The sequence below is a fragment of the Haplochromis burtoni genome, unplaced genomic scaffold (genome assembly GCF_018398535.1).
Source record: "Haplochromis burtoni strain Fernald_Lab_line unplaced genomic scaffold, NCSU_Asbu1 Contig_429, whole genome shotgun sequence".
Lineage (NCBI taxonomy): Eukaryota > Metazoa > Chordata > Actinopteri > Cichliformes > Cichlidae > Haplochromis > Haplochromis burtoni.
Window position 1 is genome coordinate 341,396 of NW_024582790.1, and position 12,662 is coordinate 354,057.

General features: G+C 40.6%; 1 protein-coding gene and 1 long non-coding RNA gene across 3 annotated transcripts; one reads left to right on the forward strand and one right to left on the reverse strand.

Moving 5' to 3' along the window:
- The first annotated feature begins 1,962 nt into the window (after positions 1-1,962).
- Positions 1,963-6,152, forward strand: LOC121812091. Of its 2 annotated transcripts, none has more exons than XR_006052861.1 (2): positions 1,963-2,623; positions 2,796-6,152. It is a non-coding gene; the product is annotated as an uncharacterized LOC121812091 (long non-coding RNA). The 2 variants fall into 2 exon arrangements; XR_006052862.1 differs by having other exon boundaries at positions 2,799-6,152.
- Positions 6,153-7,516: 1,364 nt separating this feature from the next.
- On the reverse strand, positions 7,517-10,973 carry nkx6.1 (NK6 homeobox 1). The gene is made up of 3 exons (XM_005945033.3): positions 10,223-10,973; positions 9,932-10,104; positions 7,517-9,325 (listed from the first exon to the last, which is right to left on the reverse strand). Exons 1-3 carry the CDS (start codon positions 10,761-10,763, stop codon positions 9,077-9,079), a joined length of 963 nt encoding a protein of 320 aa, XP_005945095.1. The 5' UTR covers positions 10,764-10,973; the 3' UTR covers positions 7,517-9,076.
- Between the last annotated feature and the right edge of the window lie 1,689 nt (positions 10,974-12,662).

Sequence of the window (12,662 nt, forward strand, 5' to 3'; positions counted from 1 at the left end):
GGTATTTGCATAGAGATGAATTACGGCGGGCCGCCTTGACGTGACTTTTAAAATATGATTGAGGAGGTTATTATTGCTGCACTATGATACGTGTTAACAGGTTATTTTAGCGTGGCTAGTGCTAATAAAATTCCCAACAAAAGACTCGGGTGATGAGGGCAGGCTTTTTCATTGCTAGAGTCTACTGAAGGTGCTCATTTTGTCATTACTTAGCCCAGTCAACCCCCCCGGTCCCACAGAGGGGAAATAACAGGCGGCGTTTCATCGCCGTCCATCCTTCAGGAAGGCCATGACCGACCACAGCCTCATAATTAATCACAATAGTTTGTCTCCATTTTATTCAGAAACAGTGAAAGGTTCAGTCTGCTTCAGGTCAGTATCAGATCCTCCACAGCCGCTCTCCCCCCCATAAGATGAGGTTTCTCTGATTGGACGAATGAATGTAAATGTAAACAGTGAAGGTCACAGACGAGACTGGTGAAGGCTTAACAGCCAACACACCTGATCAGAGTGCAACAAACTCTGTCATATTTAAAATATTCACCGCTTATTAACTGTTTATATTCTCAGTTAAGATGAAAACTATCATTAAGTTGATTTTATTCTGTAGTTGGAATCTTGATTATCTAACATGATTACTGATTAGCCAAAACAACATGCATTCAACCTAAAAAGTAACAGCATCTTTATGAGGGAAAAATTTAAATATCATTCAAATAAATAAATAAAAACTATAATCTTGAGGTGAGTCTAGGCGCAGAGTAGTGCCTGTTTGTGTCTGATTCAAACACCACTTCCTGCTGACAAGGCTCCACTGCAGGATGAGGGTTCAGGGTCAGGGTTAGGCCTAACCCAAAGAAGGCTGAGGACTGTGAATCACAGAAGATCTGCACAGGTGACTGCCTGCTATCACTTCCATTGCTAGATTCTTGGCTCTCCAGGGGCTTTCCTTCACCTCATAGATCATGTTGAATTCAGGCTTTGTTTTTGGTCATCTTGGCAGGAAGTAAAATAAACTATGACTGACACTGGATTTGGGGGGAGCAGTAACAATGCAGTTCTGTAAAGGAAATTAAATACAAGCTTCACAGTAAAAATGAGTGCAAAAAGAACATAAATATTTTATGACATATCTTCACAATCTTTAGAAGCCAAAATCATAATCACTGAGCCCTTACCCATGCCTATTGTATTTATTTTCAAAGTTTTCTGCACTGATAAATAAGAACCAGCAGACAGAAACTGAAAGCTCAGAAACCTGAAAAGGTCAGCAGGCTAACAGATCAGGCTAACAGAGGGAAGCAAACATAATGAAGTAAAATCAGAAAATATTTACCTGTGAAATGTGGCAAGGTAGGAGTATGAGAAGAAAAAAACCCACTGAAATAACAAGAATAATAAAAAAAGTGAGTATAAAACTATGTATCATCTGTAAATAGAAGCATTCACACAGTCTGAGACGAGGTCTGCTACTTTTCAGCTGAGGTAATCCAGACTGTACGCATTGGCCCTGGAAATGTTTGATTTCTGATCAAAGCCCAAAACATAATTTTTATTTAATAGCATAAAAGACCTATAACAAAACATAATTTGCAAATTTGACACTAATTTTATTTTAATATTGTTATACGTTTAAATGTCATATTCAGCTGTGAGAGCAGCGTAGTTCCACTCTATCAGCAGGTAACACAAAAGCAGTTATGAGGTGAAGAAGATGGATACAATTCCCTGGATTATAACACCACATGGCTGGCAGAAATACATTAATGTGATGGGATGGAAAAACACATGTTTTAATCTTTAAATATTTTTAAATATTTATTTAAATCTTTATTTTAAAATCTGATGGCTTCTTTTGCATTAAGAGAGAAACTTTCATATTACAACAAATAATTTGACTTTCACAGTAAAAGCAGTGTAAAAACTGTCATTTTAGAAAACATTTTATGTCATTGAAAACAATAACAGTTGAATTCTGTCTCCATGATAACCTTCTTTAGTTTTGAACTCATTTCCAGTTTGTTTGCAGGTGAGGACACCTGTTCATGCAGAGGAGCTTCTACAGGAGCTGAAGCTCCAATAAAGAGGTTATCAGTGAGCGAGGTCAGCGGCCCGGGCTGATAACAGATCATCTCCTCCATCACAGGTGCTCCTGCTGGAGGAGCACCTGCTTTAACACCTCCTCCTCCTCCTCTTCACACAGGATTGGTTAATGATTTCAGAGGCTGTCATTAAGCTGCTGTAGCACACACACCAGTTAGCAGTGAGAGTATTTCCTCTCTGACAGCTCTCAGAGAGCAGAGGAACGCTGCAGGAATCACAGCTGCACAATGTTTCCACTCAACCATGAATGTGCTTAAAGGGGGACTGCTCAGAGCGCCACCATCGCCACCACAGCTCATAATGAAGGATCCCAGGGCGCTCCTTATCACACGGCTCCAGGCAGCATTCAGGGAGATAAGGCTGCCATGTGTGGGAGCTGCGGCCCCCGGGACACATGTCCTTGTGTGTAATCTCTTGTAGTACACAGTCAACTGAGAGCCCGTCAATGGGCTCTTTATAAAGGTCGGCATACGCATTAGTCACGCATACAGACACGGAAAGATCAGGTGGAAGTCAACAGGTGAGTTGCAGCAGGTTTGAGTTGGTTTCTGCTCGCTGTTTCTTGTTTTACAGAGAAAATATGATCAGTGTCGCCTTCTGTCACCGAACATCTGTTTTTGTTTGAGTAGCTAAATAAGGAATTTTAAAAAAAAAGAAGAAGAAAAAACTGGTACAAAAATTATTCTTTGAAGCAGGGAGGGGATGAAAATCCAGACGTGCAGGAGAAACCCTGAAGCAAATGTTCCACAGTCCTGGAGATCCAAAGCTGGAAACACGAGGAACAACATGAACAGTCTGTTCTAAGTGTTTCTCTGGCCTTCAACTCAACGTGAGAACAAACTGGAGGTCATGTGATGCACACACAGCAGTATGGCAGGTGATTGGCTGTAAGAGTCACATGGTAATTTAATTCTGACGGAAAACGTTTCTGTTTTTTATGAAGTTCTAACAGGCGTGACTCTAAAGGCTATAACCAGCATCTGGTTGGAAAGTTTATCACAGCCAGGCGTTGCAGAATCCGGCATAATCTTCAGATTTTCAACTTTCTGCCTGTCCTTAAACTAACCACATGCTGCATGTTTCCTTCATGAGAACACAAACTCTCAGCACAGTGATTTTGACCCCACTCTGACATTTGCCCTTTAACCCGCATCACTTTGATGTCATTCAAACACTTTTATGTCACACTGCAATTTCAAAATTCCAATATTGCGGTATTTTAAAAACACTGGACACATAAGAAATTAATAAATAAAACAAATCAGCCCATTGGCACTGGAGCCAATTATTCCATTTATTATTTTACTAATAAGGGGCTTCTTTCTATTGTTATATGTTGTATTACAGATATGTTAAAGGTGTTTAAGTTAAACCTGATGCAACTATCAGCGATTACTGTGGGTAAAAAAACAGAATGGGGCATTGTGGCGTTCCACAGGGCGCTATCATAGATCCTCTACTTTTCATTTACTTTTAAATTATATTCTTGTTTTTCAAAGCACAAAATATTTCCTCCTTCATGAAGCTCAGCTTTTAAAATTGTTTTAAGGCTTAAAGTTTGCATAATTAGAGGTGTGGCCTCTGATTGACAGGGGACTCTAGCTGCTAACTGTTTACTAGCTTCATTTGGAGCCTTTTGGAGAATTTTTAATTACATCATGTGGCCAATAATATGGCTGCTGTGAGGTTACTGTACTAACAGACTGTCCAAGAAGATGGAGCTCCAGGGTTGCTGAGTGAAATCAAGGATTTTAATTGGATATTGTTCCACAGCTGGAGTCCACAGACACCTTCAAACATCACTGTTATCTCACCGCTGCTAATGAGTCAGAACAATCAGTGAGGTGAGAATATCTCAGAAATGTCCTCCAAGCTTTTATTAGGGGACCTCAGGGTAATCTTTTACTGTCTCAGAGTAGGAAAAGGTTCGTGTTTGCATGGATTCCACTAGATTCAAAGATTAATTTCAGAAGGAAGGCTGTGTTTTCATAAATACAGACAGAAATTAGATTAAATATTTATTTTCCTGTTCGGTTTTGAGGCAGATTTGTCCAACTGAGTTTCATGTGCATAATTTAATGAGAAATGCACGAACCAAAGAGCCGTCTCACGTCAGTTTGAAACGCTCAACCTTTACTGTTTGAAGCAGACGACTGCTGGCCTTGATTGTTATTCAATAAAACTAAATACACCCCAATGCTAAAGCAAAGCACGCTTAGAGGCGGCTTCACGGTCCTGAACTTCAGGGCTGTGCCCTACGTAACAAAACCCACAAAAAAAGCAAACCTGACCCGCCTGTTGTTTATGAGGGGCCACCAACCAGAAGAAAGCTGAAAGAGCTTGTTTGAGGGCCTGTAGAGAGGCTCAGTTAGAGGTAAAGAAGGATTATTTTGAGCTGTGAATCATGCAAAGCTGCTCTGGAAGGCTCTAAGAAAAAACAAAGATGGAGCAGAAATATGAACAAAGATTTGATTTTGTTCATATTTAATGCATCAATAAATCACTGCATTTATCATCTCTGTTAGATTAGCACACTGAAGCCGGATGCTTCACCTGATCGCATGCACAGGCCACATGTCTGCCCATTGACTGCTGATTAATCGGCTCATTGTTGCAGCTCTCATGTGCCTGTTCGGGGTCCTGCCCCTCGTGTTGGGAACCTCAGCAATGCTCATCATCTCCTCTGTAGCACACGTCAGAGCCTCCAATGATGGTCTTCCTCATTAACCAACCAATCAGCAGCCCTCAGACCTTGCCCTGCAGACACTGCTGTGCAGAAACGTCTGATATGTTTAATTCTCCAGGTTTTAAATATCATCAGCTGGATTTATTCATCTGTTAAATCTTCTCTAGCCAGCCAAAACATAAATTAAAACAGTGAAACCTGGACCATAAATCCAGACAATTATCAAAGAAAAGTGAAAAATTTAAAAATCTGGAACTCAAACTAAAAATGTTTTTGCTTAAACTCTATTTTCATGAACTCAAAGATTAAATTTCTTGGATGTGATACGCTCCAAAAAGTTTATTTCTGTGCCTCCATTTTTTCTGTGGCTTTATTTTGATTAAATTACATAGTAATTACTTTTAAAATAAAATTTACTTTTAAATGTTTATTTTTAAATTTTAATTACATTTGATTTTAATTTAACTTTAAAATACATCTTAATTTTAATTGCTTAAAAAAATTATGTTAATTGTTTTAAATTGCTGATGTAGCAGCTGCTGGAAGTGAGTGCCTTGTTTCTCTTCGTTCCTGTTAGATTAAGTTTAAAGTGCAGTAACATGTGAGAGTGTAGATTTTAGATCTGCCTGTAAAAGTCATGTTTCAGAAGCTGATGTTGATGCAGCCAGCAGAGATCTGAAACAGCCAATAAAAAAGGAGGAAATCCTTCACATCCTGCAGGAAACCATGTAAGGAGTTAATGAATGAAACGATCACAGATCAGAGAAAAATCCAGAGCGGCTCAGTTACATGTTACAGCAGTAATCTGACTATGTACACAGACAAGCTGTCTTTGAATACAGAACAAGTTTCAGCACAGAGGAGTTTTTTGTTTACATTTATTTCATGATTCCTGATGAGTCTCTTCCATCTCTGTCCAGATGCAAAAACAAACAAATTTTATTTTATTTGTTATCAGTTTTAATATAAAATTTCTGGAATTTTTTGAGGAAAGGTTGGCTTGCAGCAAGCTTCGGGAGGAAAGCTCGATGATGAAGGATGAAGATGAGGAACTGTGTTCGGGAAATCCAAACATCTGCTGAGGAAAATACGTTTGAGCCTCCGGCAGCTTCTTCATCCATGGAAATGTCTCGAAGCCTCGTCCTCTATGACGCCAACCAGAAAAACCATTAAAACCATTAAAAGTGTCTCTGGCTGTGATGATGGAGGATGAAGGAGGAGGATGAGCCCCTGACAGCAGCTGGGGTCGATGTGAAGGTGTTAGAAGGCCGGCAGCTTCCCCGTCCATCAGATTGCTGACTGATTTCTCCTCATGTGTCGTGTTTGTACAACAAAAAGTTAAAAGATGATCTTCTAACAGGGGGAAAAAACTGCATGAAACATAAAATCATTCATCACTAAACAGCTGCAAACTAATCAATAAATCAATCGATTGGTTGGTTCTTCCAGCTTTATTACAAATACTCAATAATTTTTTTACATTTCAATCTTTTATTTTCTCTTCTGTTTCGTCTCATTTGGTCCATTAAAAATTAAACATTTTTCTTCCTGTTGAGAAGCTCCACAGAGGTGCCAAACACGAGGGGCTGGACCCCTGTGGGGCCTCAGATGCTCAGGGAAGGCCTGAAGTGCCACAGGTCCGAGTCAGGGCCGAATGAAGCTCCTCTGGGGTCTGAAATGTGACTCTGGGCCCCTCTGAGCCTCGCAGTAGCCCGAGCAGAACCCCACAAATGGAAGGATGAGAGCCGTTCAGCTGACAGGAAATCAATCCGCAGCAGATTTAATAAATAAAAGATGAAGATGTTTTTTGGTTTAAAAATAAAAAGCAGATGAAGACTAAATATTTTCTGCTCTGTCAGTTTCATAAAATACACGGAAAAAAGAACATTTGGAATTGTTCATTAAAAATAATAATTAATAACTTTTCTCTGCTGGAAAATTATAGATTAAAAATGTAGTCCTTTTTTCTGTTATTCATCAGTTTCATTTTTGTAATTATTCATATCAGTTATTAAAGTAATGCTTGGTGCTGTGAAGGGTTCATGTAACCAAGCATTACTTTAATAATACTATCAAATAATAAAATCAGAAGCTCCACATAAGTGAGCTGATGTTCAGAGAACATCTGGATCCTTCAGCCAGGATGAGCCCAGCTGTGAGGAGGAGTCCGCGGGAGGAGCCCGGGATGAAGTCCTCACCGGCCTCTAGCTCGTTTTAAAGGGAGAGAGGAAGTGGAGCTCTGAGAGATGCTTATGGCCACCGATTCATCAAAACAAAGAAAAACGAGACAAACATCACTTCGGGACTTCTTCTTCGTTTGTCTGGCTTATTCATTTATACTCAGCTGAGCACAAACAGCTGGAGCTGCACGAGGTCACGGCTTGAGCTGGACTCTAAATTTATAGGCTACCTCAGAAAAATGTTTAAACCATTTCCATCAACGAGTCAATTAATGGATTAATTCACCTCATTAATTACTGAAAGTCACACATTTTAAAACGATCCTTTAAAACGATTAAAAAAAATGTAAATAGAATAAAAGTGCATAAAAAGTCATCTGTATGTTCAGCCGGCCAGGAGCACCGAAACAACAGTGCCGTGGACACAATGACAGCATAATAATAATAATAATAATAATAATAATAATAATAATAATAATAATAATAATAATACATCAAATTATTATTATTAAAGATTTCAGCTTCAAGACCGCTACGATGGGTTCAGACATTTAAAATTTATAAACACGGAAGTTCAGATCTCGCTCTCTTTGGCTTACACAAATTATAATTTTAACAATAAATGAATGCTGCTCTGTGATAAGATGACGGGGATTAAAAAAAACGGTTCTTATGCTTTATTATTTTTGCCTCATTTTTGCCGCAGTTTTTCGTGTCTCGTCAGTTTTTCTCTGTTTCTGTTTGACACAGGAATTTATTATTCATCATAATTCGTCTGGATCAGCTGATCTCTGAGTCTGTCCTCAGATCTGCTGTGTGTTTCACGTTTAACATTTAATTCAAAAATAAAAATTCAGAAGCACAAAAAAGGAAAAATGACATTTGTTTCTTTACCTTGAGGAGAGAAAAATAAAAATAATTATAAATTACAAAATAAATAATAAGTTTTATAAATTTAGTCACGTGATAAAGAGTCATTAAAACGATTAAATTAATGTTTAGCATTAAAAATGAAAAACCAACTGAATATGGGGAAAAGAAATCAGCGATCAAATCTCAGGAAGAATCCTCCGAGCTACAGCTCGGACTTTATTTTTAACTACTTTTAAATATTATTTTCATATTTTCAGCGGCAGTTTAAAACGGAGTTCCTGTTGACTGAAATGTATCCCCATGTTCTGCGTTTTACGTGTAAAAATGTGCGAAAATATAATTTAGACTGAGAAGAAGAGAGCACAGAGCTGCGCATTAAAACATGCCGGAGACGAAAAAAACAAAACAAAACTGAAAAACAGGATTTAAAGTCATTAACGTTCATATCCGCTCTTTAATTATTATCCTAAATGTATAAAATATTTCCAGAAAAACAAAAAACTCGACCCTGCGTTAGAATCACAGAATTAAAATTCATCAGCTGAGCGCTGATCAGGAAACAGAACTCGGATTTAATTGAGCGGTGGCGAGGGTGGTGTTACCGCTGAGGGTGGTGTTACCCGGGAGCGCGGACTGGTCGGGACTGAAGCCGGGACAGAGCAGCGTGCAGCCGGGTGTGACTGCGCACAAACACCGACAGCCGAAGGAGAGAAAAAGCCCCCCAAAACTACAAAATCGTCCATGTTTTCTGCGTGATTTCAGCCGGGTTTAAAAAGGAAATCCAGAATCCGCCTCAGATGAAGCCGAGCATCAGCGACACAAAGCAAACACCTGCAGTTCTTTTTTTATTCAATAAAAGTGCATTACATGAGCCTGCGGGGTACACAACTGCGCAGACGCAACTCACAACCCAGAACATATAAATAAAATGTGCGCGAGCAGAAAAAAAACAATAATAAAAAAATTTAAATGTTTGCGCCGTTTGTGTCTGTACACGTGCTGCGTTCATGGTCTCCTCCTGAGAGGCCTTCAAGGAGCCGCAGCGGGGTGGTGTTGGTGGTGGGAAAGGGGTGGGGGTTAAACCCAAATGAAAAGTAGAAAAACATTAAATTTAAATATTCACATTTCTGTCCACTCACTCATATTTACAGTCCGCTCCGGCCCGCAGGTAAAAACCAGTCTGTCGTTCAGGTAAGCTCACGTGACTTCAGCTGAGTTCGGACTTCCGGTCCGGTTAGGAGCTGTCCGTGTCGGGCGCGTGCAGCAGCAGCGCGGAGCTCGCGGGTTTGTGTTTCTTGAGCAGCTGTGTGATTTTCTCGTCGTCGGAGTTCGGGTCCAGCGGCTTGTTGTACTCGTCGTCCTCGTCTTCGTTGTCCGAAGTGCCCTTGAGCCGCTCCGTCTCAGAGTCCTGCTTCTTCTTGGCGGAGGCCATCTCTGCCGCGTGCTTCTTCCGCCACTTCGTCCTCCGGTTCTGGAACCACACCTGCGGCGGCGGCACACACAGAAGCCCACTCACATTTCTGATGATTTAGCTTTTATTATTTAAAGCTAAGACAGGAAACAGTCCCAGTTTTCACATTTAAATTCCTACAGAAACCAATACAGGCGACTAAACGGCAGCTTATTAAATATGAGAAACTTTATTTATAAAGGCAGATTTAAACTGTGACAGGTTAAGTCATCATTCTTTCTATAATTAATTTTCCTCTTTTGAACTCAGATTTAATTAAAAACACGTATTCTGACCCGATGCATGTAAAAGGTTAAAATTGTGAGCTAAAGCTCAAAAATAATAATTTACCTAAACCTAAAAATAAGATATAAGTTACAAGATAAATAACTTAAAACAACGTACACATGATTGTAAAAAAATGTTTTTGCTTCAAATTAATTAAATAATTTTATTGTGAGACAGGAAAATTAAAACCTGAATTTTAGCTGAAAAACGTGGATTCAAGTGCGAAAGGAAAAACCCCTGATATAAAGATTGATGAATTATCTGCGATTTACCCACAAACACAGTGAAAGTTCCGTTTGTGGAAGCAGACGGGTAAGCAGCAGCACATATTGAAATAGGGGTGTCGGTTACCTTGACCTGGCTCTCGGTCATGCCCAGGGAGTAGGCCAGCCGGGCTCTCTCGGGGCCCGCCAGATATTTCGTTTGTTCGAAAGTTTTTTCCAGGGCGAAGATCTGCTGCCCGGAGAACGTGGGCCGCGTGTGCTTCCGTTTGCCGTCTTTGTCCAATAAGACAGAGCTCTGATCTGAAACAAGAGGCCGACACAGACATTCAGTACACACAGCCCATAGCCTGCTTCTATTCTGCTCTATTATTTTATTGTACGTCATGTTTCTGGGATCTAACACTTGTTTTCCACTCACGGGGCGAGCACGCGAACCTAGCGTCCCTCCAGTGGGGGCTCTGCATCACCCCCGGCCAGAAGATGGGCGTCCTGCCTGGCAGGTCCGCCAGGGGCTTCGGGTACCGGGCCACGGCCACGGCGGCCGCGGAGGGGCTGAAGTAGAGCCCGGGGGGAGGCGGCGGGCTGAGGCTGCTGAACCTGGGCAGACCCGTCAGGATCCCCGCGGAGGAGGAGGCGGAGGCCCCGGCGGAGGTGGCGCAGGGCCGGTTCAGGATGTCGTTAATTCCGTGCGGGGTGGCAGAGGAGCACTGTTGCGGGGAGCCGAGCCCGGAGGACGGGCCGGTGGAGCTCTTGATGCCCGGGGAGGCTGCGGCCATGCCGCCCGGGTTCGGGGAGGTGGTAGCCGGTGAGGTAGAGGAGGCGGGGCCACCGGAGGAGAGCGGGTAGGCCGGGTACAGCGGGGTCTTCATCTCGGTCATGCTATGCAGAGCAGCCAAGGGGGGCGTGCTGAGGAGGAAGGCGCTCTGACGGGACCCGTCCATCGGACCCGCCGCTAACATCCCCCCGGGGGGCGGGCCGGGCTCTGCGGGCAGGGGCGCGCACTAACGCCGCTCTGAGCCCATCCCGGGCCGCTCTGCGCTCTAATCCCACCACGGTCCTCTATGCAGACAGCCTGAGTCCAGCTCCGAGTCCCGGATAGGCACCAGGCGCACGCGCTGCTTCCGCCCGCGAGTTGCGTGAGATAATAACAGCTGATCATCCGCGCGAGACTATCAGCCCCAAGTTAGAGAGGAGGGAGAACAGGGGGGCGGGGGGCTGGGGACGGGCAGGGGTGGTCTCTCCGGATTGGTTAACCTGGGGGTGACGTAGACATTCCCGGTTCAGGAGGGCCTCGTGATTGGCTGAGCAGAAATGAGATGAGTGATGGGAAATAAAAAAAATGTGAAGAAAGAGAAAAACGAGAATTTAAAGGTCAGAGACAAAAGTATGATTTAAATAATCAGAGGAGCAAAACCAGGTCGGTTATTAAAACAAAATAAAATGAGGTAAAAAGAAATGAAATAAAGTAAAATAAAATAAAGTCAAATAGTGGAAATTAAAATGCATGAAAAAAAATTTAAACACACTCTGCTTTTATGATTGAAATAATAAACATGATTTCAGTCACGCTTTACTGTTTAATAAAATATACTAAAATTTGTATTAATAAATGAAAATATTTTTTAATCATTTTAAATCTAAACAGACAAACACTAGCCAGCAGGGGGCGCTGCAATAGCAACGCTTATATTTCGGAGGAATCACCAAGAACATTAAATTCATTTTATAATAATTATCCACATGACTCTGATTTCATGGAAAGGAAAGTGCTGCTTGATGGTTTGATGCCACTTTGTAGAATAGAATAGAAGAACAGAAGAATCCTTTAATTGTCCCACAAGGGGAAATTTGGTTACAACAGCAACAAAAAAAAGAAGAAGAAAAGAAATGCAAACAAACAAACAAACAAACAAACAAACAAACAAACAAACAAACAAACAAACAAACAAACAAACAACAGTGTTTCCAGAACTGTTTTTTGGTTGATTCAAATTAATGCGTTAAACTTAATTCATACATTTTTAGGTTAATTATTGTATAATCTTTGAGTTTATTTATAATAACATTTACTAAATTAAATCTGTACAAACTGCTTAACTTAAAATTAATTAGAGCGCTCTTACTTTGATATAAAATATTAAATGTGTCTGACTTCTCCTGAATTCTTAAAACAAACAGTTTAATATAACGCTTCATTGTTGTGCTGACACTGCTTTTTTGCAAGAAGTAAAGCTGACCTTTGTTTATTTATTATGTATTAGCTTTAGTTTGTCTGTAATTGAATAAGTTGCTGTTACTTTCAGTTAACGTAAGAATGGTGAGTTAAAGATGATCGGTCACACAGCTTTACATTTAGAAATAAAAGTTTAGCAAATTTTATTAAAGATAAAGTCAGTAAATGTTTAAGGGTCAAGATTTCTTTTAAAATTCAGAGGGCTCAGATTGTGTTGCGTTCATGTGCCCTGTACACCGCACGGATAAATGACCGCTGGTTTTATAAACAGTTTAACATCCAGCAGGTCACTGCGGACCAAATCCAATTTTGTGGGGCAAATCTTAGTAGCTGGGAGAGTTTATCCATAACAACACACACAGACCAGAAGATTAATCAAACTAAAGGTTTAAAGGAAAGGCTGGATTTTATTTAATTTCTATTTTTAAAAACTTCTTATAAACGTAAATGGAAGCTAAAGTGTATTTTTATAACTGCAAAATGAAGTTAATTCGTTTTTTCCAGAGGAACATTTGAACATTATCATTTTAAACAATAAAGATTATTAACAGCGCACACACAGAAAAAACAAAAACAACAACAACTGTAAAATACAGTGTAAACAGTTTTAAAATGAACATTTTTT